Below are 22,487 nucleotides of genomic sequence, written 5' to 3' on the forward strand. Positions count from 1 at the left end.
CGCTGCACACTCTCAGGGCCTTGACTTTGGGGCCCTTCACAGGAGGCAAGGATGGGGATGATGCTTTTCTGACACCCCTGCGAGCAGTTTGCATGTTTTTGGTTGCTGAAGGGCTCATGTGGCTGCCTCGTGTCCCCTGGCTGTCCCCCAGCTTGGCAGCAGTGGAGCTGGTCACAACCCCGTGGCGGTGGCTGCCTGCCCCTGCACCGTCCAGCAGCGCTGCCAGCTGGGAGCCATCTCAGCCGCCGTTCCCGGATGCTTGTGGCTTGGCCAGTGGAAATTTCAGGGCGCAAAGCTGCTCTCATGTGGAAAACATCCTCCCCGCCATCCGGCATCCCTCAAACCCTGACCCCGGCCGAGTGAGCCTCTCTCCAGCACGTGCCTTGCCACGGTCTCTGGCCTCAGGCCACCCCAGTGCGTCACCGCTGTCCCCAGCAGCTCCTCCACGTGCAGGGACCATCACGTGTGGGGGCAGCCTGGTCTGTCCTGGGCCAAGGTGGATGCTGATAGCCCCCCACCCTGGGCTGGTGCCTGCCAATGAGGTAAGGGATGGGCAGAGGTGTCCAAGCAGAGGGGTGGCATTACCCAGTGGCTGGCTCGCTGGGGAACAGGCAGTACAGAGTGGGCTGGTGACATTCCCTTTTCTGCTATTATAAAAAAAAAAAAAAAAAAAAAAAAAAAAAAAAAAAAAAAAAAAAAAAAAAAAAAAAAAAAAAAAAAAAAAAAGAGAGAAACCACATGGGAAAGAAACACAGAGAGAAAGGGCATGATGTGCCCTGTTCCCACCCTGTGCCCAGGAACAATGGCTTTGGGAGGCAGAGTGGCCTCACCACTGCTCCCATGGCTGGGAAGCTGCCAGGACAGTCTGGGAAAGCCCATGGTGGCTGCAGATACTGTGGCTGGTGGGCTGGCTGCTGGCCCGTGCTGCCACAGAGCTGGCTGGGGTCCTTTGCATGCACAGGGTTAGCTAGTTCAGGGCCAGGGTGCCCTGGATGGCGGGGACCGCTGGTGGCAAGCCAGAGCTGCTTGATGCCAACCACATGCAGACAGCCAGGGGCTGGTGGCCCTGGGTGGCACAGGGGAGATACCGCCTGGCTAGGGACCCATTGTAGAGACCAGAGTTGTTCTCAGCTGGGGACTGCCTCCATGGTCCTCACGGGAAAGAGCGCAGTGGAGAGCAGGAAAGGATGGGGTTGATAAAGTAGTACACCCTCTCCCATAGCACAGCACCCTGCTCCCATCTCACAGCACCTTTATTGTGGACAGGACTGGTGCACGGGTGGCCAGTGACTGTCCTAAGTCTGCTGGAGCAAGGAAGGTTGGGCAGGCAGGCTGAGGTAGTTGTCCTGGGGGGCACTGGAGCTGTGGAGATGAGAGGTGCTGCGGTACCAGGGCCACTCTTGCAAGTCCCGCTGGCAGCACGGGACACCCCTGGGCACTCCCCACTGGCCCCAGTGCTCATCTCCATCCTCTGCAGCAGCATCAATAAATACAAAAGTCTGCAAGTCCCTGAGCTCAGTTCGGTGCTGCTGGGGCGTGGGAGCTGGACTGTCCCACAGCACTGCTGGGACCATGCTGATGCTAAGGGGTCACACGAGGTTGCTGGCCAGGCGTTCCCGTCTCTCCAGGTCGCTCACCACGTCAGCACCATAAGCATCACCTGGAGAAAGCGACACGGGTGGTGATGGGGGAGGAACAAGGAACTTGCGGCACCCCCAGCCCTGTCACTTCTCCCACCCTGCCTGTCATGCCCTCTATGCTCCTCTCTCTCCTTACTCGTGTGGCAGCTGTGCATCCAGACACGCTGCCCGTCATACTTGCACTGGCACCGCATCACGTTGTTGGAGAAGTCTGATTCAGCCACTTCGTGCTTGGGGTTCACAACCACCTGACAGGGCAAGAGGCAGGGCTGGGGGCACCTCTGCCATGCCCTGGCCAGGCAGGGCTGTGGCGCATGCATAGAAGGGTGCAGAGCTGCACCCTGATGTGCAGGGTGACGGGGTGCTGGTGGCGCTCATGTAGGGCAGTCCCCAGCCCTGAGCTCCAGTGGCTTGACCCTCCATTCCCATACCTGGAAGGTGTAGCTGCCCGGTGGCACATCGGTGATATCAATCCACTGGCAGTCGATATCATGGCGGTAGGTGTCCCAGCACCCCACACTCACCCCCTGCTCCCCAAAGTTGGCACAGGCGAAGCGTCGCTGCAGCCCTGCAGGAGGATAGGGAGGTGAGGGAGGGCACAGACAGAGCCCTCTTCAAGGAGCAGAATGAGGGGCTGCTGTCAGCTCTGCAGACAGCACCTACCCTCGGGGCAGTTGGTGTCCTCCAGGCAAAAGCTGGCCTTGTGCCCCTCCGCCACCTTGGAACCGTTGAGAGTTAGCAGGTCGTAATGGGTAAAGACCTCGATGCTGTGGAAGTGCCTGTGGGACGAGGATTGAGTACAGGGTTGGTGCCTGGCCAGGGAGCATGTGGGCGGCCCAGCTGCCCTGCCGGGAGCAGGCAGCACCCAGGGACTCAGCAAATTACAGCCTTGAAGCCAAATAAAGCCATAATGACAGTGTTGACGTGGACGCTGTTAACTATCCCGGGTGAGACAGTCTCTCGGGACCATGCCTTGCCTGGCCCTGGGAGGGGGCAGCTCCTTGCCAGTGTCTGCCCACGGGCTACTCACCGGTGACACTGGTGCCAGGTCCAGGCGTGCCGCCCCATCCTGGGTCGGAAATCAGCTCTTCCCAGGTTGTGGATCTGGGAGGAGAAGCGGAGGAGGCGGCGGTGGCCATAGGGCCACTGCATTTGGTCGGCAGAGCGGGAGAGGCAGCGTTCCTCATGGGCACAATACAGAAGCCCCAGGGGCCGGTCCTCCAGGTAGGCTGTCTCCTGCACCAGCTGGGCATTCATCACCAGGTCAGGGGCATCTGGTATGAAGGGGAACAGCAGGGATTGAGAAGGTGATCCCCACCCTGTATAGCTCCCCCCACTCTCTAGGAGAATGGGGGTGCCCCTCCCAGCAGTACCCCATAGGCTCCTGCTACTCACGGGCAGTGCAGGTGACCCCTGCCGAGAAGCGTCCCCCACCGCTGGGGCAGTGGACAGGGCCATGGCGCTGGCACTGCTGGAGGGCCAGCTCGGTGCCGGCACACTGCACCCCGCTCATCACGACCCGGGTGGCATCGGGGCTGCCTGCCCAGTACCACGTCTCCTGAGCAGAGGAAGAGAACAGTGATTGGACCAGTCCTCCCACTCCCTGCCAGAACCCACCTGCCTCCCCCCCTGCCCTAAACCTGCCACCAGGGCTTTTCACCCCAGTTGTCCCATTCCAGAGGCCCAGCCACCCTATGACCACACTATCCATCCTGCAGGACCCCTGGTAGTCCTGGCCCCAGGATGGTAACCCACTCACCTGGAGGGCATGGCTGGCAAAGCCCAGCCCCAGCTGCCTGCAGACCACCATGGCCTCGTTCAGCCCCCACTGTGCACCACACACTGCACCCCACTGCAGCCGTCCCTGCACCGGCACCAGCACCTCCACCACACCTTCCTCGGGGTTGCGGCCCCCGGCCAGACGTACCTGCCAGCAGAGAGGGGCTGAGCTGGAACATGGTGCAGACTCCAGCCCCCCCTCTCAGCACTGCAATGGGATAGGCAGCCTAACATCTCCAGCTGAACATCTCCCTCAGCTTCTTCCTCCTTTTCTCCCCACTTTGCCACCAGCTCATCCTGTAGAACCCCACTGTGGTGCTGCTCTGTGGCCCCCCATCCCCTGGGTCCCCCCACACCAGGCACAGAGCTTGGAGAGCAGGGGTTGTGCAATGGAGCTTTGGCTCTGGGGAAGAGACAGGGGCTCACCTGGCTCTTGAAATCCATGTGGGGCATGTGGCAGCGAACAGCAGCATCAGCCTCATGCTGACACCCGCTTCGCTCGGCATCCTGGAAGCGGCACTCACCCAGGGTGCGCTCATGGCCGGTGCATTGTACATTGCTCATATGGATGGGCCCCAGACCTAGAGGAGAGGAAGGATCAGTGCTCGCTGCTCCATGACCATCCTGGAGCGGGACCCCCACCCTCCTTCCCCTGGTCTGGGCATTCCCTATGGGAATGGGGCTGCTCATGGAGACAAGGGAGCCCCATGCCAGGGCAGGCTGGAGCTGACTGAAGAACCCAGGATACTCCAACAGAACACATTAAACCAGTGGCTTTCCACCTCCAAGTCCAGTAGCGCCCCAAGTCCCTGCTGTGCCACCTGCCTCACCTTGTCCCATCTGGGCTCCCACCAGGGCCTGCTTCGCTGTCCCGTAGCCCAGCTGCCGGCACACCACGCTGGCTGCAGTGAGGTCCCACTGCTTGTCACACACGGTGCCCCACTCCCCGTGGCGTAGCACCTCCACCCGGCCCTCGCCAGGATGGGTGCCCGCTCTCAGCCGCACCGGGAGCACCTGGGCATGGGGAGCAGCTGGTCAGCACCCCCAGGTGCAAATGGAGTGGCTGGGTGTGCTGCTCAGCTCTGGGACCCTCCATCAGTGGGATGAGGTGTGGGGTTCTGCCAGGGCTCACCTTTCCTGGGGAGGCCTTGCTCTTGCTCTTGCTCTTGCCCTTGCCTATGCCCTTCTGGAAGGTAGGGCCAGGGAGACAGCTGACAATGGCGTGCATGCCATGGGGGCAGGCGTGCTGGCGGGGGGCTGGTGGGGCCACATGTATAGGGCAGCGGGCCAGGTGGGGCTCTGAGCCCTGACACTGTACCCTGTGGACCCAGAAGCTGTTCTTCTGGCTGAGAGTCTTCAGGCTGCCGAGGGAGAGGAGCAGAGCCAGTGTTAGCTTGGATGCCAGAGACTCACCCCCACCCAATATGCATGCTGGGTGCCCACCCAAGGTGCCCTACCTTCCCTGCCCGAGGCTGAGCCTTACCTGGAGTTGGAGTCCTTCAGTTTCCTATTCCAGAGCTTTCTGTGGGTGCACAGAGCCAGGAGGTTGGGGGGGTGTCATGCTGACACTTTATAACTGAAGCCCCCACCCCATCACTCCTGCCCTCCCCAGCAGGAGCTGGAGCCGAGGGGTCTTCCCATGGCATGTCAGGTTCTCTCACACTGGTAATTACCATGCCAAGCCTGGCTGTACCATGTGTCCCAGCAGGACTGTGTGACTCCTGGCATTGGTAGGGGCTCATTATGGGCTGTATTTATAGTCCCAGTCTGAGACAGGGGTGGAGGGATTGAGAGACGCTTGCCTTTCCTCTCCTTTCTCCCACGCTTTGCCAGCCATAGCTGGTGACCATCCCCACAGTCCTCTGGATGCTGCTGAGCCCAATCTCTGCCCCTTTTCAAGGCTACAAGAAGGGGACCTAGGCATGGCCAGGCACATTGCCCACCCACCCATACGTGCAGCCCTTCCCTGACACCCCCTCCAGTCTCTTGTCCCCACAGTGTGCCCAGCCAGGCACACGCCCCACATGCGCAGGTGCAATGCGTGTTTCCCACATCCCTACCGGTAAAAGCTGGTGTTGATCTGCTTCTCACGGGGGAAGCCCAGCATTCCGCAGACCACGCGGCTGTTGTTCCTGGTCCAGTTGGCATCGCACACCTGCCTCCAGCGCCCGTTGTGCTTCACCTCCACAGCACCCTCCGTTACTGGCATGCTCAGCTTGGCTCGTGCCAGGATGGGCTTGAGCCGCACCTCCTCCAGGCTCAGCCCTGGCACCTGCCACAGTGGGCACAGTGGTGGGCATGGGACTCCAGCATCGAGGGCAGGATGTTCAGGATGGGGACAAGGGAAAGGGTTAGAGGGAGTTGCTGCAGTTCCCCCTGGTGTACCCTGCTGGGAACAGGGGAACTCCATGACCCCCCACTTACCTCTCCCAGGTGACCAGAGGTGGTGGCCTGGGGGGAGCTGCCAGGCAATCGCTGTCCCGAGCACACCACACCAGCATCCTCGCCATGGTGGCAGTCACTGATGCCCCAGCCATTGTGGACACACTCTGCCAGGGAGCCTTCATTGCCCCCACACCGCACGTTGTCCAGCCAGATGGGGCCTGGGGAACACAGCACCATGGGCACCATGGTGCATCCCACTGGCTGCCTGCACCTATAGTAGCCAGGGCAGGCTCCTCCTCCCCACTGCCCTGCCAGGACCCCCCACCCTTCTACTCCCCACCTGCCCCTTACCTTCCCCTTGGCCGTAGGTGGCACTGTGGGTCCAGGTGATGGCTGCGGTGTAACCCAGCTGCCTGCAGGCGACGGTGGCCGCGTGGAAGTCGAAGCCATCGTCGCAGACGGTGCCCCAGCGTCCCTGGTACAGCACCTCCAGCCGACCCTCTCCCGCTGGCCCCCGTGGTCCCTCCAGCCGCAGCTGCACTGGGGCCACATCCTGCCCGCTGGGGGCCACCCAACACAGCAGCAGCACCAGAAGGATGGGACTTGCACCAGTTGGCATCACCATCGCGGTTCTGCAGGTGGGATGCCTGAGGACAGCCTGCCAATGAGCCCTTGGGGATCATGGCACGGTGGGGGTGCTCCCTGTGCCCCAGGAGCTGGGCAATGGTGCAGGGATATCATGCCCCCTTGCACAGTGATGACATCTCTGTCCCTGTGCTGTTGGGGATGCAGGTGCTGGATCCTGCCATACTCACAGAAAACCCACCTCGGGGCTCAGCCCCAGCCCTGTACCCATCACTGGGTCACCCAACGCTAGCACAGCCCTCCCAGGAAGCGACAGCCATGGGCAGCCTCAGGAACACTGCTCTGTGTTCTTGTTGCTTCCTGCCTGCCCCGTGCTTCGAGACATTGGTTGGGGCCCCACAGAGCCCCCCTTTATCCCCCGCTTCGATCCTCTACCGAACACCAGGGTCCCTCCCCTCCCCATCCTGTACACAGCTCTGTCTCCGTCATCCCATCTCTTCCCCCGCATCCCCACTCAGAGCACTAGTAGGGTTGCTGACCTCCTCCAGGTGCCCAGATCTCCCCCCGCCGGGGCTACCTCCGGCACTCACCCTGGCAAGGGATGGCGGTACGGGAATACGGAGCAGGCGGTGGCGATGGGACGTGACTGCTGACTCCCGCCGCTCTTGACTCCCGCCGAGCACCGCCTGCAGCCGCTTTTATGTCGCAGCGGGGTGGGCCGCCCCGGGGGGGGGGGGCCTCCGCCCTCCCGCCTCGGGCCTGGAGCCCAGCCCTACTCCCTGCCCTCCCCCGGCCGTACATTGCCACACTGGGGCAAACCTGTCCCCGCCCCAAATCCTGTCGTTCCCATAGCCTAGGGGGGCTGAGGACCCCCGGATACCCCTACCTGCCGTGAGCCTGGACCTACTCCCAGCCTGAACCCAATGCCCCCGGTCAAGGATGCTCCACCCATGGGTCTCTCCCCCAACCAGGCAGAGCATGGGCTTTGTGGAAATGACAAACTGTCACGTTAGGGACACCCCAAAAGGACACCCCTGCCCCTTCCCACCTACGCAGTGGCTCAAATGGGCATGCAGGCATGGGATCCCTGGGGTGCTGCAATGGGGCCAGGACTTAGGGGGCACAGAGACCACGGAAGGCTGTGGGATGGTTTTGGAAGTCCCGAGTACGGTTCTCCCTGGGCTCGGGGCATCACCTGGGCCATTCCTGAATGTGAAGGTCCTCAGGCATAGCCTTTCTCCGTGGTACGTGGAGACTGGGGATGCCCCCCTCCCGACCCGGGAGCAACCTCCGGCTTGGGGTGCCGCCAGTCCCCGGGGCACCCCGCTGCCCACACGCCCGCCGTGCCCCGCCGTGGGATGGGGATAAACAGGAAACCCTGTGCCCTGGCTGTGCCCAGGGACCGGCCAGGAATGTGCCGGTGGCCACCGGGCTGTTTGTTTGGAGTCAAAGCAGCTGGATCCTGCCGGGAGGAGCCAGGAACAACACGGCCGGGAATAGTCCGTGAGCTCATCGCCACGTCTCGCAAGAGCCTCCAGCACCTCTGGGTGTGCATGGGCGCCGGAACACCCTCACGGGAGACCCTCATTCCAGCCTTCTGCCTCTGCCAGGCTCAGGGCATGTGCTGAAGCCACTCTTGCGATAGGGGTCCCTGGCCAGCCCCAGCATGGGTGCCAGGGAAAGCCCTGGGGAGGGGCAGGGTTGCAGCCAGCACTGAAGCCCGTGACTCAGTCGTGTCTCAACGTTTTGGAGCTCAGGGGCTGAAGTGTGAGGCCAGAAGTCCCCTCGGCCTCCCCACCCGGGAGATGCTGGCAGGGATCCAGGGCAGGCGGGTGCTGGGTACGGCTCCCAGCTCTGTCTCTGCTCCTGGGGACAGCAAGAAGAGGGCAGAGAGGGGGCTGGTGGGCTCTCCCACACCTGGGACCTGCCAGCCTCATCCCGCAGCAGGAGGGGCACCGTGTCCTGCTGCTCATTGTGACTGTAGCAGGCTGAAGGCATCCCCCTTTGCCTTGAGGTGTCACCCAGTGAGCTCCTCATCTCCCTCGGGGCTCACTGGCTGCCAGCACCTGCAGTCCCAGGCAGCCAGCAGCGGCAGCAGCTAAAAATAGGCAGCCGGCAGCAGGGCAGCCCCGTGCGCGGGAAGCTGTGGGCAGCGGGCGGGCGTGCGGGGCTATTCTCAGAGGGCTGCGGGACTATTCCTGGCCAGTCAATATTGATTCAGCCAGCTCAGGTGCAGCAGCTCAGCCTGTCAGCACCGTATTTAGGGCCCGGCGGGAGGCGAGGTGGGCGGCTGAATCGGGAGCATTGTCCGGAGGAGGAAGAGGGCAGGGAGAGGATGTGAGCTCTGTAATCTGCAGCCAGCGGCTCCCGGGCCTGCTGTGGCTGAGGGTTGGCCAGCACGGAGCATCTGCCCTGGTGATGGAGGGACAAAACTAGAACATGTGCAGGTAGCACCCAGCGGGAACAGGAGGAAGTATGGGGCACAAAGGGGTAGCAGCCACTCCTGGCTCCTGTGGTTTCTGAGCTGCTGGGCACGTGTCTGCTGTACACATACCCACAAGAACCCATCAAGAACTGGGGGACAGAGGACAGCTGGGGCTTCCAGGTACCAAAGCAGGTCCCAGGCATATCCCTGGCTGCCTGCTTGTTCTAAGCAACTCAGGAAGATCCAGTCCAGCCCAGAGCTGGGGGACTCCCAACAAACAGCCCTGCATGCACCTGAGCCTGCATCAATGAGCAGAGGAGCAGGTGAGGAGCTGTTTGTCCCTGTTCACTGCTCTGAAATGTGCCTGTCCCCTCTGGTACCTCTACTTAGGCTTCAGCATCAGCAACAGTGCAGTCCCTCATGCTGGCATGGCGGGAGCTGCGTGAATTGCTCAAAAACCACAGCAAGAGTGCTCATGACAGAGCCTGGGCCAGGGTTTATTTCCATGGTCACAGGCAGGGGCTCAGTGAGGTTTACCAGGGTCACACAGTGCAGGAGTCACTGCAGCAAAGCTGGGTTGTGGTAGGCTGGGAGCAGCTACCTGTTCAAGATGATAGTAGCAGCTGAGAGCACAAGGGACACTGCCAGACTGCACCCTCCATCTCTCTGGGGATGTTGCCCTGAGGTGCCTGGGAAGCAATTTGGGGATGGACAAGACTCTGCATGGGATCACCAAGGCTTTCTGCTGCCACAAGCCTGTGTTGGTGAGGTCAGTGTCACCACTGTCATCAGAGGTGCCTGAAGTCCTTGAGGGCCACCTGGGCAGCATTGCATCCTGCTGCTCCCATCACTCCTCCTCCTGCAAGAAAGCAGAAATGAGGAGTGGTAGTGCACCTTTTCCACATGCCCCTGCCTTCCTTCTGCAGCCCCCCAGAAGGGTCCTGGTTCCTGGCTCTGCTCACCAGGGTGGGCTCCACTTCCACACAGGTACAAGCCAGGAACTGGGGACCGGTAGCCAGAGTAAGATGGTGCTGGCCGGGCAAAGTACAGCTGGTCCAGAGACATCGCTCCGTGGAAGATGTTCTGCCAACAGAGCTCTATGTGAGCTGGCTGTGCCTGGCCCAGGACTGCGTGCCCACCAGCACTGGTACCAGACTGATGCTCAGAGGTGACACGCATGGTACCCACTCCACCGGGCAGCCCGAAGATCCTCTCCAGGTCTGGTGGTGTCAGGATGTCCCTGCCAATGACGGATGCCTTGAACCCAGGGGCATAGTCTTCAATGCAGTCGAACACTAGAGAAAGATGAAGGAGCTCATGGGCAGCTTGGAGGGACGGGGGAGTAAGCCCACGCGCAGTTCCAGGGCAGCCCTGCCCATGGGCAGGGACCAGTGCTCCTGGTGTTGCTGAGGTCTGTGTGTGCATTACCTACCCCTGTCTGCATATGCATTTCTGGCCTGCTCATCCCAGGACTGACCATCCGCCAGCATGGACGGGGTGTACTGGGTGAAGAGGGACACAACGTGGCAGCCCTGTGGGGCCAGTCCTGGGTCCAGCGCTGAGGGGATGCAGAGCTCAATCATGGGCCTGGGAGAGCAGTACAGCAGCAGGGCAGGCAGAGAGGGACCCAGCCACCCCACACCTCTTTCCCCAGCACCACCTGCCGTAACTGTCCTGTCCCTTCTCCTGGGGCACCGAGGTGTGCCAGTGCAGGCTCCTACCTGTTGGAGGGGTGTCCGTGGGTAGCCTCAGTGAATGCCTGATGCAGGAGGTGGGTGTTCTCGCAGTTGAGATGTATGGAGCACTGGTGGTGGGGCAGGGGCTGGCCGTCACGGGCATTGGGGGCAGCCAGGAAGCTGGGCAGCCGATCCACCGCCACTGGGCATGGGATGGGAGGATGGGAGAAGCAGGGTGCAGCTTCTTGCTGAGCCTGGCACTGGTGTTCCTCCAGCAGGAATGGCAGCAGAACTGTCCTTGAAAGTACCTACCATTGATCTTGGTGACGGGGGAGCGTGTGTCAACCTGCCGGATCCGCTGGACAAAATCCTTTGGCAGCTGCTCCTAGGGTAGGATATGCCAGCGCAGAGACTGACTGTGAGGGGCAAGTGCGGATGGGGCGATGTTGACATGCCAAGCCCCCACCAGCCCCATGCACCCCATACCTGAGGAATGAGTTCCAGGAAAGTGATCTGGGGGGAGGCATTGGACAGCACCAGTTTGCTCCTCACCTCTGTCCCATCCTGCAGCGCAACACCCTGCGCCCGCCCGTCCCTGCCCAGCAGCACATGGCACACTGCCTGGGCAGGCAGAGGGGACAAGACTTCAACAAGAGCACCCCTACTTCCTGCAGGGATGGCAAGGCAGCTCCCCTCTACCCAGCACCCCATACCTTCTCAGCAAAAATGTGGGCTCCCCGGGCTGTCGCTGCACGGGCAATGGCTTGGGACAGGGCTCCCATCCCACCTGCCACGTAGCCCCAGGCTCCCCGCTGTCCCTCTAGCTCCCCCATGACATGGTGCAACAGCACGTACCTGTGGTAGCAGGACCCTAGGTTAGCTGCCGGATGAGGGGGTGGGTCTGTCCCCTGCATGGGCAGAGTGAGGACGGTGCCACAGCCCCACAGATGGGACCGTGCCAGCTCATAGGATGCCAACGCAGTTACACGGAGCACCCATCAGCCAGGACTCAAACTGACCCAGGATTAGAGGTGTCCAAACAGCAAAGGGATAGGTGGGGGCCACCCAGGAGAGGCCTATGGCAGGGATGGCCCCTTGCCCAGTTCCAGCCTCTGAGGCACCTTGGCAAGGGGGAACAGGCAGTGGGAGGGAGAGGTAGGGAGTCAGGGCATTGGGCACTGGGGTGCAGCAGAGCCAAGCACAGAGCATGGCATGAGGGGACAGTGCAGCCATGAGCGCCAAGGAGAGGGACCCTCACCCGCTGCCGGGGGTGTGGGGGCTAGCCATGGCTCCAATCACCGCGTCCGTAGCCAGAGTTGCCTTCAGGGGCTCTGACTCAAACCAGTGATCCAGGATCTGGCCCAGGAGAAAGAGAGCATGCCAGGCTTGGGGTGTGGAGCTGCCACAGCACCCTTGCAGGCAGGACTCAAGGCAGTGGGTGGCTCCACACCACTGTAGCTGGCACACACCTTGGAGATGGGGGCTGTGAGCACCTCGTAATAGCGGGGCAGCTGCCGCCCCAGCGCCAGCCCTAGGGGTGGAGAGGTGGTATGATGAGCTGCATTGCTGTACCAGGGCTGGCTGCTGGTGCCCAGCTGGGTTTGGGGAACAGGCTGGGGGACCAAGGTGGGCAAGCCTACCAGAGCCTGCTAGCCCAGTTGGAGCTCCTGAGGAGGCTCAGCATTGCCCAAACCCAAGTGCTGCCAAATACCCCTTGCCATTGAGGTTCCCCGGCACCCTAGATGTACCTGCCTGCAGCAGGGGCCGCAGGGCTCGCAGGTTCCTGAGTTGCTGGAGCAGGGACCCCTTCCCCAGGGCAGCAGTATCCACTGGAGGAGCATCCAGCAGTGGGTCAAGGGCTGACACCATGCCCCCCATGAAGGCCTCATACTCAGGGTAAGCCTGAAAGGGGTCAGAGAGGGAACAACAAGGACTGCACCATGGTAGGTGCAATGGATATTACACCCAGGAGAAACCTTGCTGCTCTAGGGACAGGGCAGCACCTCAACGGCTTTGCTGTGCCAGGTGCATGCCCCTGCAATACCTGGGCATCCTTCTGTGAGAACTGAGCAATCTGCTGTTGATTCTGGGCCATGTTGTGCCCTAGCAGGAGGGAGCGAGGAGGGCTCCTGTCCTCCAGCAGTGGGGTGAAGGAGTAGGGGTCCCGTGGGAACACCCTCAGACCATGCCGCTACAAGAGAGAGATGTCCCTGCTACAGAACCCACCCTGCAGAGATAGCCTTGCAGCAGGGGCACTCTGCCTGCATGCTGGGAGGTGCTGGAAGACCAGCAAGGAGTGGGTGCCAATACCTCCAGCTCCAGCTCAGCATAGATTTGTGGCCGCAGCAGGCTGAGCAGGTACGATGCCCGGGAGAACTTGAACCCTGGAAGATGTGGGGTAGAGGAGGGTAGCCACACCCAGGCCTAGCCAGGGCCAGGGTGACAAGGGGCATGCAGGGGTACCTGGCACGATCTCCTCCGTGACAGCCGCACCGCCCAGCACGTGGCGCTTCTCCAGCACAGCTGTGCGCACCCCTGCCTGCTGCAGGTAGGCAGCCTGTGGGGAGCATGGTATCACACTGCCCATCCCTCCAGCTGGGATGTGTCCTTGTCAGCATGGTGCTCCCACTCACCAGGGAGGGCCCTGTGGGAGCCCCCAGCCCCGTGAGCACTGCCACCAGACCCCTCCCAGTCCCTGGCTGTTCCCCGGGGATAGAGGAGAGGCAGCATGCCGTTCTTGGTACTTACTGCCACCAGCCCGTTGTGCCCTGCAAGGAGAGAGGGAGGTGAGCAGAGTCCAGTGTTGGCACAGTCCCACAGGACAGGGCACTCTGCCATGCCTGAGGCACGGGGGAGCCACAGCCACCCAAATTATGGGCTCTGGACACAGGGATACGTGTGACAAGGGGCATCCTCTACTGTCCTGCAGCCCTGGCCCTAATGGTGCAGGGGAGGGGGACAGAAGTGCTTAAGGCAGATGCTCTATTTGTGCCCTGCATGCTGGGGGGCTGCAATGTGTGCCCCGCTGTGCCAGACCCCTGCATTGTCCCTGGCATGAGGAATATTCTGAGGGTTTGCAACGCGTCCAGCACTGCTGTGGTCCCCACCTGGCCTCTCCCCTGCCAACTGCTGCGGGGGAAGGGAAAGCGGGAGCCCCCGCTGGCTCCCCACAGCTCGACGCTAGCTCTCTTGCTCCGTTACCTGCCCCGATCACCACCGCGTCGTATTCCCGCTGCAGCCGCTCTGCAGCCCCGGCATGGGCCAAACGTGCTCCTGACAGCCCCAGGGACAGATGCCAGTCCTGCAGCCAGCGGGAAGGGCAGACCGTGCTCAGTCTTGCCTGGATCCTGGTTGCCATCGCCCCACAGTGCCTGGCCATGGCTGCCCTGAGTCTCACAGCCTGGACTTTGCTTTCCTGGCGGAACTTTTCCCAGGGCTTCCGGGCACGGGGGGGAGATGGGGGGGCCCGAGCAGGGAACGCCTTGAGGCAGGGCCAGCCGCTGCGTGCCGGGGCTTGCGGGGACGCTAGGCAGGGCAGGGGCACACCCCGAGCACTGCCCCTTCTGCTGGCACTGACTCTGGCACAGTTCTGCTGGGGGCTTGCAGCAGGGCTGGACACCAGCCCCAGTGCCGAGAAGACAAAAGGGTCAGATACTGTCTGGGTGCCAGGTACTCCCCAAACTATACTCCAGGAAGGTGCTGGGCAGGGAGGCGGGGGCAGGCTTCCCTCCCCCAGCCCCTGTTCTGTTCCAGGGTTGATCCAGAGGCACGTGGCTGGGGTGAGGGGCCAAGCACTGCAGGTCAGAGTCAGTTTGCCCCACCTTGAGCAGGCAAGCCCCAAGCAGGTGGGGAAAGCAGGATAAGGGGCAGCTTAGGGAAGAGCTTGGCTTTGAATCCAGTACTCTTGCTCAGCAGGGCAAACTCCTGCCCAGCAGCATGGGGCAAAGGACCTGTCACCGTCCAGTGCTCCCTGAAGAGCCATCCCCAGCTCCAGGGAGCAGCACGGGAACAAGGGGCAGTGGCTGAGGCTCTTGTGGCTGGCCTCATTCCCGACTGTGCCCGAGGTTTGGGCATGCACTGAGCCCGGACGTGCCTGGGACACATATAAGCTCCCTCAGATTTACTTGCTGTTCCCAGAGGAGCTCAGAGCTGGGGCTAATCAGTGCCTGGAGTGTGGGTGCGGCGAAAGGGGCACAGGACAGGATGCACCTCCCCAGAGCCTGCCTAACCTCTAAGGGCCCCATACCCCACATTTGGGGTGAGGGGGAAGGAGAATGCACCCCAGACCATTTCTCCACGCACATTTGGCTACATTATTTTGAACTCCGGCCAAAGCCAAGCAGCAATGCCAAGCTAACACTACAAATCCTGCTCTGGAAAAGCCCTTTTCAGCAAGATAGTGATGTGCCAACAGCTTCTCAGCCCCACTCTCTGCCTGTCCCTAGAGGCTGCTGGGTGGCACTGAAAACCCATGGAGAGCAGGGAATGGGGTAGTGCCAGCCCTGCCAGGCTGAAGGATGGGAAGGCTGCCTGTCACTGCCTGCAGACACAGCACACAGCTCAGACACTGAGAATGAAGCCCAGGTTCCTGGAACACCCACACCCACTTTAATCCCCGAGGTGGCTGGAGGCAGCTCAGAGCAGAGGGATGCGGGATGGCTCCCAGAGGCGCCGGGCCAAGTCGCAGGCCTGCTGGACCACAAGCTCAGAGGGGATGATGCCCAGGTGCACGGTCAGCAGCTCGTAGCACTTCACTACCTCTGCCTGGTGGTTCTTGCTGTAATAACGCAGCAATTTCCTGGGGAGAAGAAGACAGAGGCCTTGGCAGGTAGAGTGCACACAGGCACCCCCCTTCTAGCCATCTTCCCATTAGAAAGTCCTTTGCAAAGACACAGAAGAACCATGGCACCAGGCTGGGGAGGTGGGCTGGTGCAACCCCAGTGACACTAAAGCACTAGTATCACCCTGCAGTGACACGCTGGTGAGCACGTCACTCACAGGGACCCCCACATCAGCCCAGCTTTGATCCCTGGTACCAAACCACAGGGCTGCTGACTGCTCACCTGTAGTAGTCCCCTGCCAGCATCCCAATGGGAGCAGAATCATCAGACAGAACTGGAACCTCTATCACCTCCAGCTTGTAGCCCTGTGGAGAAATGACAGCAGAGGGCAGAAGGAGGGATGGGACTGCCAAGGAGCCAGAGCTGGCTGTGCCTACAGCCCCTCTGCCTGCTCTAGAAGGCACTGGGGCAGAGTGGCTCAGCCCCTTCCCGGCTCCACATACCAGCTCATTCTCAAACCAGAGGAAGTAGGAGCAGCAGTAGTCACCATCCTGCAGCATGAGCGTCGTGTAGCCCTTCTGTAGGTATCGCCGGGCCAATGTGATCAAGGACCAGACCTGGGGGACATGAGACACCTGAAGCCTGAGCAGAAAATCCTACAATTACCACCCCCTCCAGTGGTTCCCATGCCACCCCTGGCCCCATGAGCAGTACCTTTCTCTTGATGAAGTTGGCCAGGGGACCCTTGCCCAGCTCTGAGCTGGACTTCTCTGTCATGCTGAGAGATGGTGCCATCATCTGCCCGGCCGTGCGGTCCACATAGATGAAGTGCACCAGGCCAGGAAAGTCCTCTAGGTATGTGGGGTGGGTTAAGGGTGTTCAACAACTTTGGTGCCCTTCCAGGACAGCCTCTGAGACTCAGGGAAACTGCCTTCACCCACCACACTCCTCCCCTTGACCCTGGTGCTGGGGAACAGGGTCCCTCTCCCACATCTGCTACCCCCCTGGGGACACCCCCTCCCCGGTCTGTGGTCCCTGCTGCAGACATGGGTATGACACCATGGTGATATTGCGCCTGCTCTTCACCAGAAGGAAGTCCCGCCAGTCCAGCAGCTTCTCCCTGCCGAGAAGAGGCACGGTGAGAATCCAGGACCCCCAAGTCCCAGCATAGCTGGGTGTGGAGCAGCCCCTTGGTGATGCTGGCCACCCCCATGCACTCACTTCATCAGCTTCTGAGCGTGGTCCCGCAGCCCCTGGGACAGGCTGTGGCCAGCAGAGGTCAGGAAGAGCTGGCGGTACACAGAGCAGAGCTGCCGCTTCACACTGCCCACTGCCTGCAGCAGCCTGAGCCAGGAGACACAGAGAGTACCGAGTTTGGACACTGGGTCCCCAGCACTGCAGGGACAGCTGTGCTGGCCCCAGCCTGGGAAAGGTGCTTGCCTGCTTTGGAGGCTTTCCCTGGCCACCCCCTACTCACTCCAAAGAGCTCCCAGGCTCACTCCGGGAAAATATCTTGTTCTTGAAGTCCAACCAGCTGTTCTGCAACTAAAGAGACAGGACTGTGTCAGACTGTGGGGACAGCAGGACACGGTCCTCATGTTTCCACTCCTACCTGGATGTCCTGTCCACTCAGCTTCTTCACAAACTTGTCCATGCGCTGCCGCAGCTCGGCCAGGAATGGGTAGGAGCGTGCGACTCCCGCCTCTGGCCCCTCTTCCAGCTTCTTCTCCAGCACCAAGAACCCATCCAGCAACTGGTATAAGGTGACGGCCACTTGGGTCATGGGGCCCTGCCAGGGAAGGGAGATGTGGGTCAGGCAGGATGCAGTCCAACATCGCCTCCCTCACCTCAGAGGCAGCTCACCTTGGTCAGTAGCACGAGGGAGATGCCTGGCCAGAGTGGCAGGCAGTGCATGGTGTGTGGCAGCAAGGGGCAGTAACCTTCCCGCAGGTTGGCATCCAGGAAGATCCTTCTGGGGTTTGAAGCTTCAGGGACCAGAGGCCCCAAGGTCTGGAGCAAGTCCTCGGCCATCTGGGGAGAAAGGGGAGATGCTCAGCCCCCCTTGCAGATGAGGCAGCCTGCACCAACCCGGGATGCTCTGTAGGGACACGGCAATGCCCTGAAAGCTGCAGCCAGGCATGACAGAACTGAAGGAGCTGAAGGGGCCATGCAACAGAAGATCAGTAGCAAGGGAAGTGCCCAGGAACACCAAAAGAGCACCAGACAGAATGGAAGCCTGTTGCAAAGACAAATGTTGCAAATGCCTTAAAGCGAGGCCAATGCTTACTTGCAGTGTGTGAAGTGCTGTGGGATCCATCACAGAAGCAGCCCAGAAAGCCCAGAGGCAGCAGAGGGAGACACTGGACTGCTCTGAGGCAGCCCTGATTCCTCTCTGCTGACAGCTCTGGACAGGCAGACTGTAAGCAACGCCTCAGAGAGGGCGGTCAAAGCTGTCACAGTTAGGTACAACATGGGGGACACAGGGCACCCACAGCTGCAGCACAGCAAGAGATGAGTGCCGAGGACCAGAGACCGCAAAGAGCACAAAGAGCATCGGGACAGGCTGATGAGGTGTGGAGCCGGGAGGCACTGCAGGACGCTGTGCTCACCTGGACATCTGCAGCATCTGCCTCCCCAATGCTCAGCATCTCAGCGCCCTCTGACCAGCTCTCGCTGGCTGCAGGAAACACAACAGCAGGTCGCCCTTCCCATCAGGCCCCTTCACAGCCCCAGAGTCTCTGCAGGGCTGGGGGCATGGGGCAGGGCTGCTGCCTAGCTGGGCACTCACCTGTGCTGTGTCTGCCTGGAGAGGGCTCAGGTGTGTAGTAGACCTCGGGCACAGATTGATCATCCGTGTCCTGCTAGTGGGAACGGATGTGTCAGCAATGGGAGAAATGCAGGCAGCCCTTCCAGCATCCCACCCTACAGCTCCTGATCCCATGGCCTCACCTGGTCATCTGAGTCCTTCTCTGCAGCTCCATGGGAGCCAGGACCACTCACAGGGATGCTCTCACTTCTCTTCGGTCCCTCAGAGAGAACGTCCCCTGCCATGGGCTTCCAGAAAGAGGGAAACAAAGTTAAGTCCTGGCTGCCAAGGCATCCCCCCACAGGAGCACCCTGACCTGCTCTGAACTCCAATCCTGCTCTAGACCACCTGAGGGCTGAGCTCCTCCTCGGCACTCTGGCTGGGGTACAGGTCCTGCACCAGGAGGATGAGGACAAGCAGGTCGGCTGGGCGGATGGAGCTGGCATTGCGGCTGCAAGAGAAGGGAAGGGTCAGCCAGCAGGACAAGTGGTTACTTTGGGGAGGGCGGTGGGGCTGGGCATACCTGGAATAGAAGGCCAGCAGCTTGGTGTGCACCAGAAGGAAGGCATGGCCCACCTCATCCCCACCACGCTCAGGACTGGTGTTGATGTACTGCACCACTTGCCGTTCCAGGAACTCAATACACTGCTCACACAGCTGAGGGTGGATCAGCCGCTCCACGGCCTGGGGTGCAGGCGGGAAGAAGGCTGCTGAGTTCCCCCAGACCCAGTCTCACAGCCCCAGGGGCAAGTTGAGCTTCCACTGCTCCATGGAGTTGCCCCAAAGTCCCCAGCCTAGAGCCTTTTCTCACACCTTGAGACTCCATGCAGCCTCACACCCCTGGAATGCCCCATAAGTAAGGAATTTCAGGGGGCATTGGTACCTCCACTGCAAAGCTCTGGTCCTCCTCCCGCAGGTGGCTGTATGTCTCCAGAAGGCCCCGCAGCAGGCTCCATACACGCTCACGCTGCTCTGAGTCAGCTGGCCGCAACCTGCACCAGTCAGAGTGTAGAGTGAGAGGCAGCCGTCACCTCCCTGTGTGGGACGGACAGCCCAAAACCCAGCTGCAGCCCAGCAGGCAGGGGGTCCTGCTGAAAACAGCGGTCTCAGTTTGGAGACACCCCCTCTCACCCCTCGGTGCTGCACGAAGGCACCGCGTCGCAGCCACCCCAGAACCCCAGCATGCCAGCCCGTGCCGGTGGCCGTGCCCACTCACTCCTTGCGGATGAGGTGTGAGTCGAGCGTGACGAGGCCACAGTGAGCCTCCACCAAGCGCCGCAGCACGAAGAGCGTCCGGCGCAGGTCGTCCTCAGTCTGCGTCCCGTCGCCGTTCACTGCGATGTACAGGCAGTCCCCGAACTGCAACCGGCAGCGAGGTCAGGCGGGGGCCGGCCGGGGGTCCCCAGTCCCCGGTGCCCGTCCTACCGTCTGCAGGACGTGGAGGTGCCGCCCGCCCTCGGTGGCGAAGCAAGTGTAGGTGTCGGCGAGCTTCTCCAGCAGCGCCGCGCAGGAGATGATGAGCGGGGCGAAGAGGGTGTTGAGACTGTCCTCCAGCGCCGGGCCCTGAGCCACACGCTCCCGGTCAGCGCCCACGCGAGACCGCGCACCTCGCACCCCCTTCCCCGCACCCGCGCCTCCCCGTCCCGCCCCACCTGCCCGGCGTGGGGCGACCGCAGCCGGCGGAGGAAGGCGCCATCGGCCCAGTAGAAGAGCAGCTCGGCCGCGGTGCTGGCGATCAGGACGCACCGCATGTCCGGCGGCGCTGGGGGCACCGGGGGCTCCGGGACGGCGCAGCCCCACCCGCCCCGCGCCGCTTCCTGCTCCGCCGCGCGTGACCGCCGATCCCACGCGCGCAGCGCCCCCGGTGGCCCGGCGCGGCACTGCACGGCGACACCGCTCCCGCCCCGCGCCCGCCCCGGCTGTGCCCGTCCCGCTCTCGGTGTCGGTCCCCGACCCGGCCTGCAGCGGACAGAAGACGCCGGCGCGGTTGACAGCCCAACTTTATTACACCTCTGGTAGTGCCTGGGAGCGTCGCGGCTGCTCCTGCCCACGACACCACCCCTCTCCTGGGCAGGACACGCTCTCGGCCCCCCTCTCCGCTCCGGGATGTATAATTTAATTATCAACATTTCCCGCCGCGGAGTCAGAGCCCGCCCGCTCGGGACGTCCCGCGGTGTCCCCTCCCCCGCCCCGCCCCGCCCCTCCCGGTGCATCCCGTGGCGGGCCAGGCCGGCTGGCGGCATCCCGGCGGCAGTAGAGGGAGCTGCTTCCATGCGCTTGCTGCACCGGGGCACTGCCCGCCTCCGGGCAAGGGGGTCCAGCTGCTGGAAGGGTCACCACCTGGACAGTGGGACCAGGGGACTCAGGAGGGTGTCCGCCCCAGGCTGTACCTGGGCTCGGCACCCCAGCCTTCCCCGCAGCCAGTGGGCACTAGGTCCTGGGTGCTTCTTGCAGCTCACGGAATGGGTGGCAGCAGGCCCTGCAAATTGGCTGTCGCACTGCTCTGGCAGAATGGTGGTCAGGGCATGTGGAGCTCTGCGGTTACAGGGCGGGAGTGGGTGCCAAGACAGAGGACATCCAGGGTGTGAGGATGAGGGCATGGCGTGGTGCCGCCCAGCACGGCCCTGTGGCGAGGCTGCGTGGGCTGCCAAGGAGGCAGCGTGACCTGGGCAGTGTGCGGGGACAGGAGCGGGGCTGGTGAGTCTGTTCTGGGCTGCGGGCTATCGGTACCGACAGGCCAGCGCATTCACATTCTTCACCACATAGAAGCTCATGGTCAGCGGGGGGATGACCAGGGTGCGGCCAGCCCGCAGAGGGCGAGGCTTCAACTCGGGGAGGGTGCCATCATCCACCATGGCCAGCGGCTGCCCGTTGAGCTGGACCAACCTGTGGGACCAAGAGAGGGTCAAGGCAGTGGTATTGAGGATGGGGCAGTGGTGGCAGCCCCAGCCACCAGCATTACACCTACTTGGAGTGGAGCCCGTCCTTGCCGTAGGGCTGCAGCAGGTACTGGTGGACGATCTTATCCCGCAGCGTCCCTGCCAGCTTTATTTTCTTCCGGGAGCGATGCAGGTTGATGATGTAAAGGGTGATGGATCCCCGAACGTAGTTGTGGCTGCAAAGGGGAGAATGGGAGGTGAGGGCTGCACTGCCACGTGCCCTGGGAGCATTGCCTCAAAGGAGAGAGTTGGGAATCTCTGCAAGAACTGTCCTCATGCAGCCATCCAGATGTCACTATCCCAGCTGCCCCTCCACAGGCAGATGCCACCTTTCCATCACAAAGCCTGGCTCTGCCATGACACCTTTCAACCCCTGCTCCTCAGCCAGGGGTGACAGAACTTAAGAGCATGCTACAATGGTGTACAGAGCAGGGGTGATGGTCCTAGGACAGGCCCCCCCCCCCCCTCGCCTAGCAAGGAGGAGGCTGAGAACGGAGGAGAACTCTGTGTGTGAGTGGCGTCTGCCCCCGCCACCCCAGGCACCTAACTGACTGGTCCAGACACTGCTCCTCTGTCCCTTTCTAATCAGGCAGCCCAAACAAAGGCTATAAAAGAACTTTGCACCTGTCAGTTACTGGACAAGGTTTCCTACCGAGTTGGAGGCATGTTGAAAGCATCTGGACTGTGTAAAGAAACAGTCTCTCCTCCTCCACAATGGCAACTTGTGTCTGCGGAGGAGGTGGCCGCCCCCCCGGCTCGCTGGGGTGCTTTCAAAGACCTTATCAGCGAAACAATAACCAGGCCAGGCTCCCCGGCAGCGCGGCCCTGCGGGTAACCCGACCGACCGGGGGCCCCTCGTGTGAAATCCACTCCCTTGATCTCTGCTGCCCGGTCTGCCCGGCGGCCACTTCACCGGTCCTGGACGGCTCCGTTCCCAGGCACGGGCTTGCCACGACTTTCATCGGAGGCATCGCCACTCCTGTGCACTCCCTTCACTTTGACAGCAGCCAGAGCACCACTCAGGTGAATACCCTGGGAAGCCAAGCTGCCTTGCCAGGCTCCTGCCCCAGCGTGTCCTTGTTGGTCTCCATCTCCTGGGGGTACCGCTTATCCCACCCTGCAGCCCAGTCTCCCCTGCTCCGCTTACTTGTGGTAGCTGGTGCAGTGGGCATAAATCCGGAGCTTGTCGCGAATGACCCTGCCGGGGCGGGGTTTCCTTTGCAGACCAGCCACGTGGATCGCCAGCACCTTGGGACCAATGAGGCGCTTGTAGAGCAGGGACAGCCAGTAATCCTGGGGGGCAGAGGGGACAGTCAGCAGCACAACAGTCCCCCAGCTCTCAGAGTGAGCTGGCAGGAGAGGCTGGCTTCGCTGCTTGCAGCCCAGCAAAATTTTGGCTGTTGGGGTGAAAATGTTGTGTGCCAGATGTCTGCCTTGGGGTGAGGTTTTTTTTTTTTTTTTGTGCAGTCCA

The 22,487-nt window shown here is 61.8% G+C and overlaps 4 protein-coding genes across 5 annotated transcripts in view; all 4 read right to left on the reverse strand.

Moving 5' to 3' along the window:
• Positions 1-1,242: 1,242 nt before the first annotated feature.
• On the reverse strand, positions 1,243-6,429 carry LOXL4 (lysyl oxidase like 4). The gene is made up of 14 exons (XM_027909562.1): positions 6,156-6,429; positions 5,844-6,022; positions 5,480-5,691; positions 4,903-4,941; positions 4,552-4,780; positions 4,250-4,433; positions 3,846-4,000; positions 3,400-3,567; positions 3,036-3,198; positions 2,671-2,914; positions 2,304-2,419; positions 2,072-2,208; positions 1,777-1,888; positions 1,243-1,660 (listed from the first exon to the last, which is right to left on the reverse strand). The coding sequence occupies exons 1-14, from the start codon at positions 6,427-6,429 to the stop codon at positions 1,590-1,592; spliced, it is 2,283 nt and encodes a 760-aa protein (XP_027765363.1). The 3' UTR covers positions 1,243-1,589.
• A 2,865-nt stretch (positions 6,430-9,294) lies between these two features.
• PYROXD2 (pyridine nucleotide-disulphide oxidoreductase domain 2) lies at positions 9,295-13,907 on the reverse strand. The gene is made up of 16 exons (XM_027908581.1): positions 13,692-13,907; positions 13,239-13,258; positions 12,954-13,047; positions 12,801-12,874; positions 12,535-12,681; positions 12,239-12,392; positions 11,960-12,021; positions 11,749-11,846; positions 11,204-11,345; positions 10,977-11,111; positions 10,803-10,875; positions 10,536-10,692; positions 10,247-10,401; positions 10,003-10,109; positions 9,777-9,897; positions 9,295-9,673 (listed from the first exon to the last, which is right to left on the reverse strand). The coding sequence occupies exons 1-16, from the start codon at positions 13,867-13,869 to the stop codon at positions 9,603-9,605; spliced, it is 1,788 nt and encodes a 595-aa protein (XP_027764382.1). The 5' UTR covers positions 13,870-13,907; the 3' UTR covers positions 9,295-9,602.
• A 1,168-nt stretch (positions 13,908-15,075) lies between these two features.
• On the reverse strand, positions 15,076-19,849 carry HPS1 (HPS1 biogenesis of lysosomal organelles complex 3 subunit 1). Of its 2 annotated transcripts, XM_027908614.1 has the most exons (18): positions 19,730-19,849; positions 19,503-19,640; positions 19,294-19,436; positions 18,961-19,069; positions 18,601-18,761; positions 18,426-18,528; positions 18,221-18,325; positions 18,060-18,132; positions 17,881-17,948; positions 17,135-17,302; positions 16,884-17,060; positions 16,749-16,816; positions 16,493-16,615; positions 16,326-16,391; positions 15,986-16,130; positions 15,775-15,888; positions 15,554-15,636; positions 15,076-15,288 (listed from the first exon to the last, which is right to left on the reverse strand). In XM_027908614.1, the coding sequence occupies exons 1-18, from the start codon at positions 19,826-19,828 to the stop codon at positions 15,126-15,128; spliced, it is 2,106 nt and encodes a 701-aa protein (XP_027764415.1). In that variant the 5' UTR covers positions 19,829-19,849; the 3' UTR covers positions 15,076-15,125. The 2 variants fall into 2 exon arrangements, with proteins under 2 accessions (XP_027764415.1, XP_027764407.1); XM_027908606.1 differs by lacking the exons at positions 18,221-18,325; positions 18,426-18,528; positions 18,601-18,761; ... (2 more) ...; positions 19,503-19,640; positions 19,730-19,849 and having other exon boundaries at positions 17,559-17,948; positions 18,060-18,115.
• A 472-nt stretch (positions 19,850-20,321) lies between these two features.
• Positions 20,322-22,487, reverse strand: part of HPSE2 (heparanase 2 (inactive)) — a 109,899-nt gene continuing 107,733 nt past the window's right edge. The window contains exons 9-11 of the mRNA XM_027908594.1: positions 22,164-22,309; positions 21,046-21,192; positions 20,322-20,963 (exon numbers count right to left, since the gene is read on the reverse strand). Coding sequence (XP_027764395.1) covers positions 20,798-20,963; positions 21,046-21,192; positions 22,164-22,309 — 459 coding nt within the window. The 3' untranslated portion in view covers positions 20,322-20,797. The remainder of the gene's footprint in view (positions 20,964-21,045; positions 21,193-22,163; positions 22,310-22,487) is intronic.

The sequence above is a fragment of the Empidonax traillii genome, unplaced genomic scaffold (assembly GCF_003031625.1).
Source record: "Empidonax traillii isolate 1590-97213 ecotype Southwest subspecies unplaced genomic scaffold, ASM303162v1 scaffold27:size3997909, whole genome shotgun sequence".
Classification (NCBI taxonomy): domain Eukaryota; kingdom Metazoa; phylum Chordata; class Aves; order Passeriformes; family Tyrannidae; genus Empidonax; species Empidonax traillii.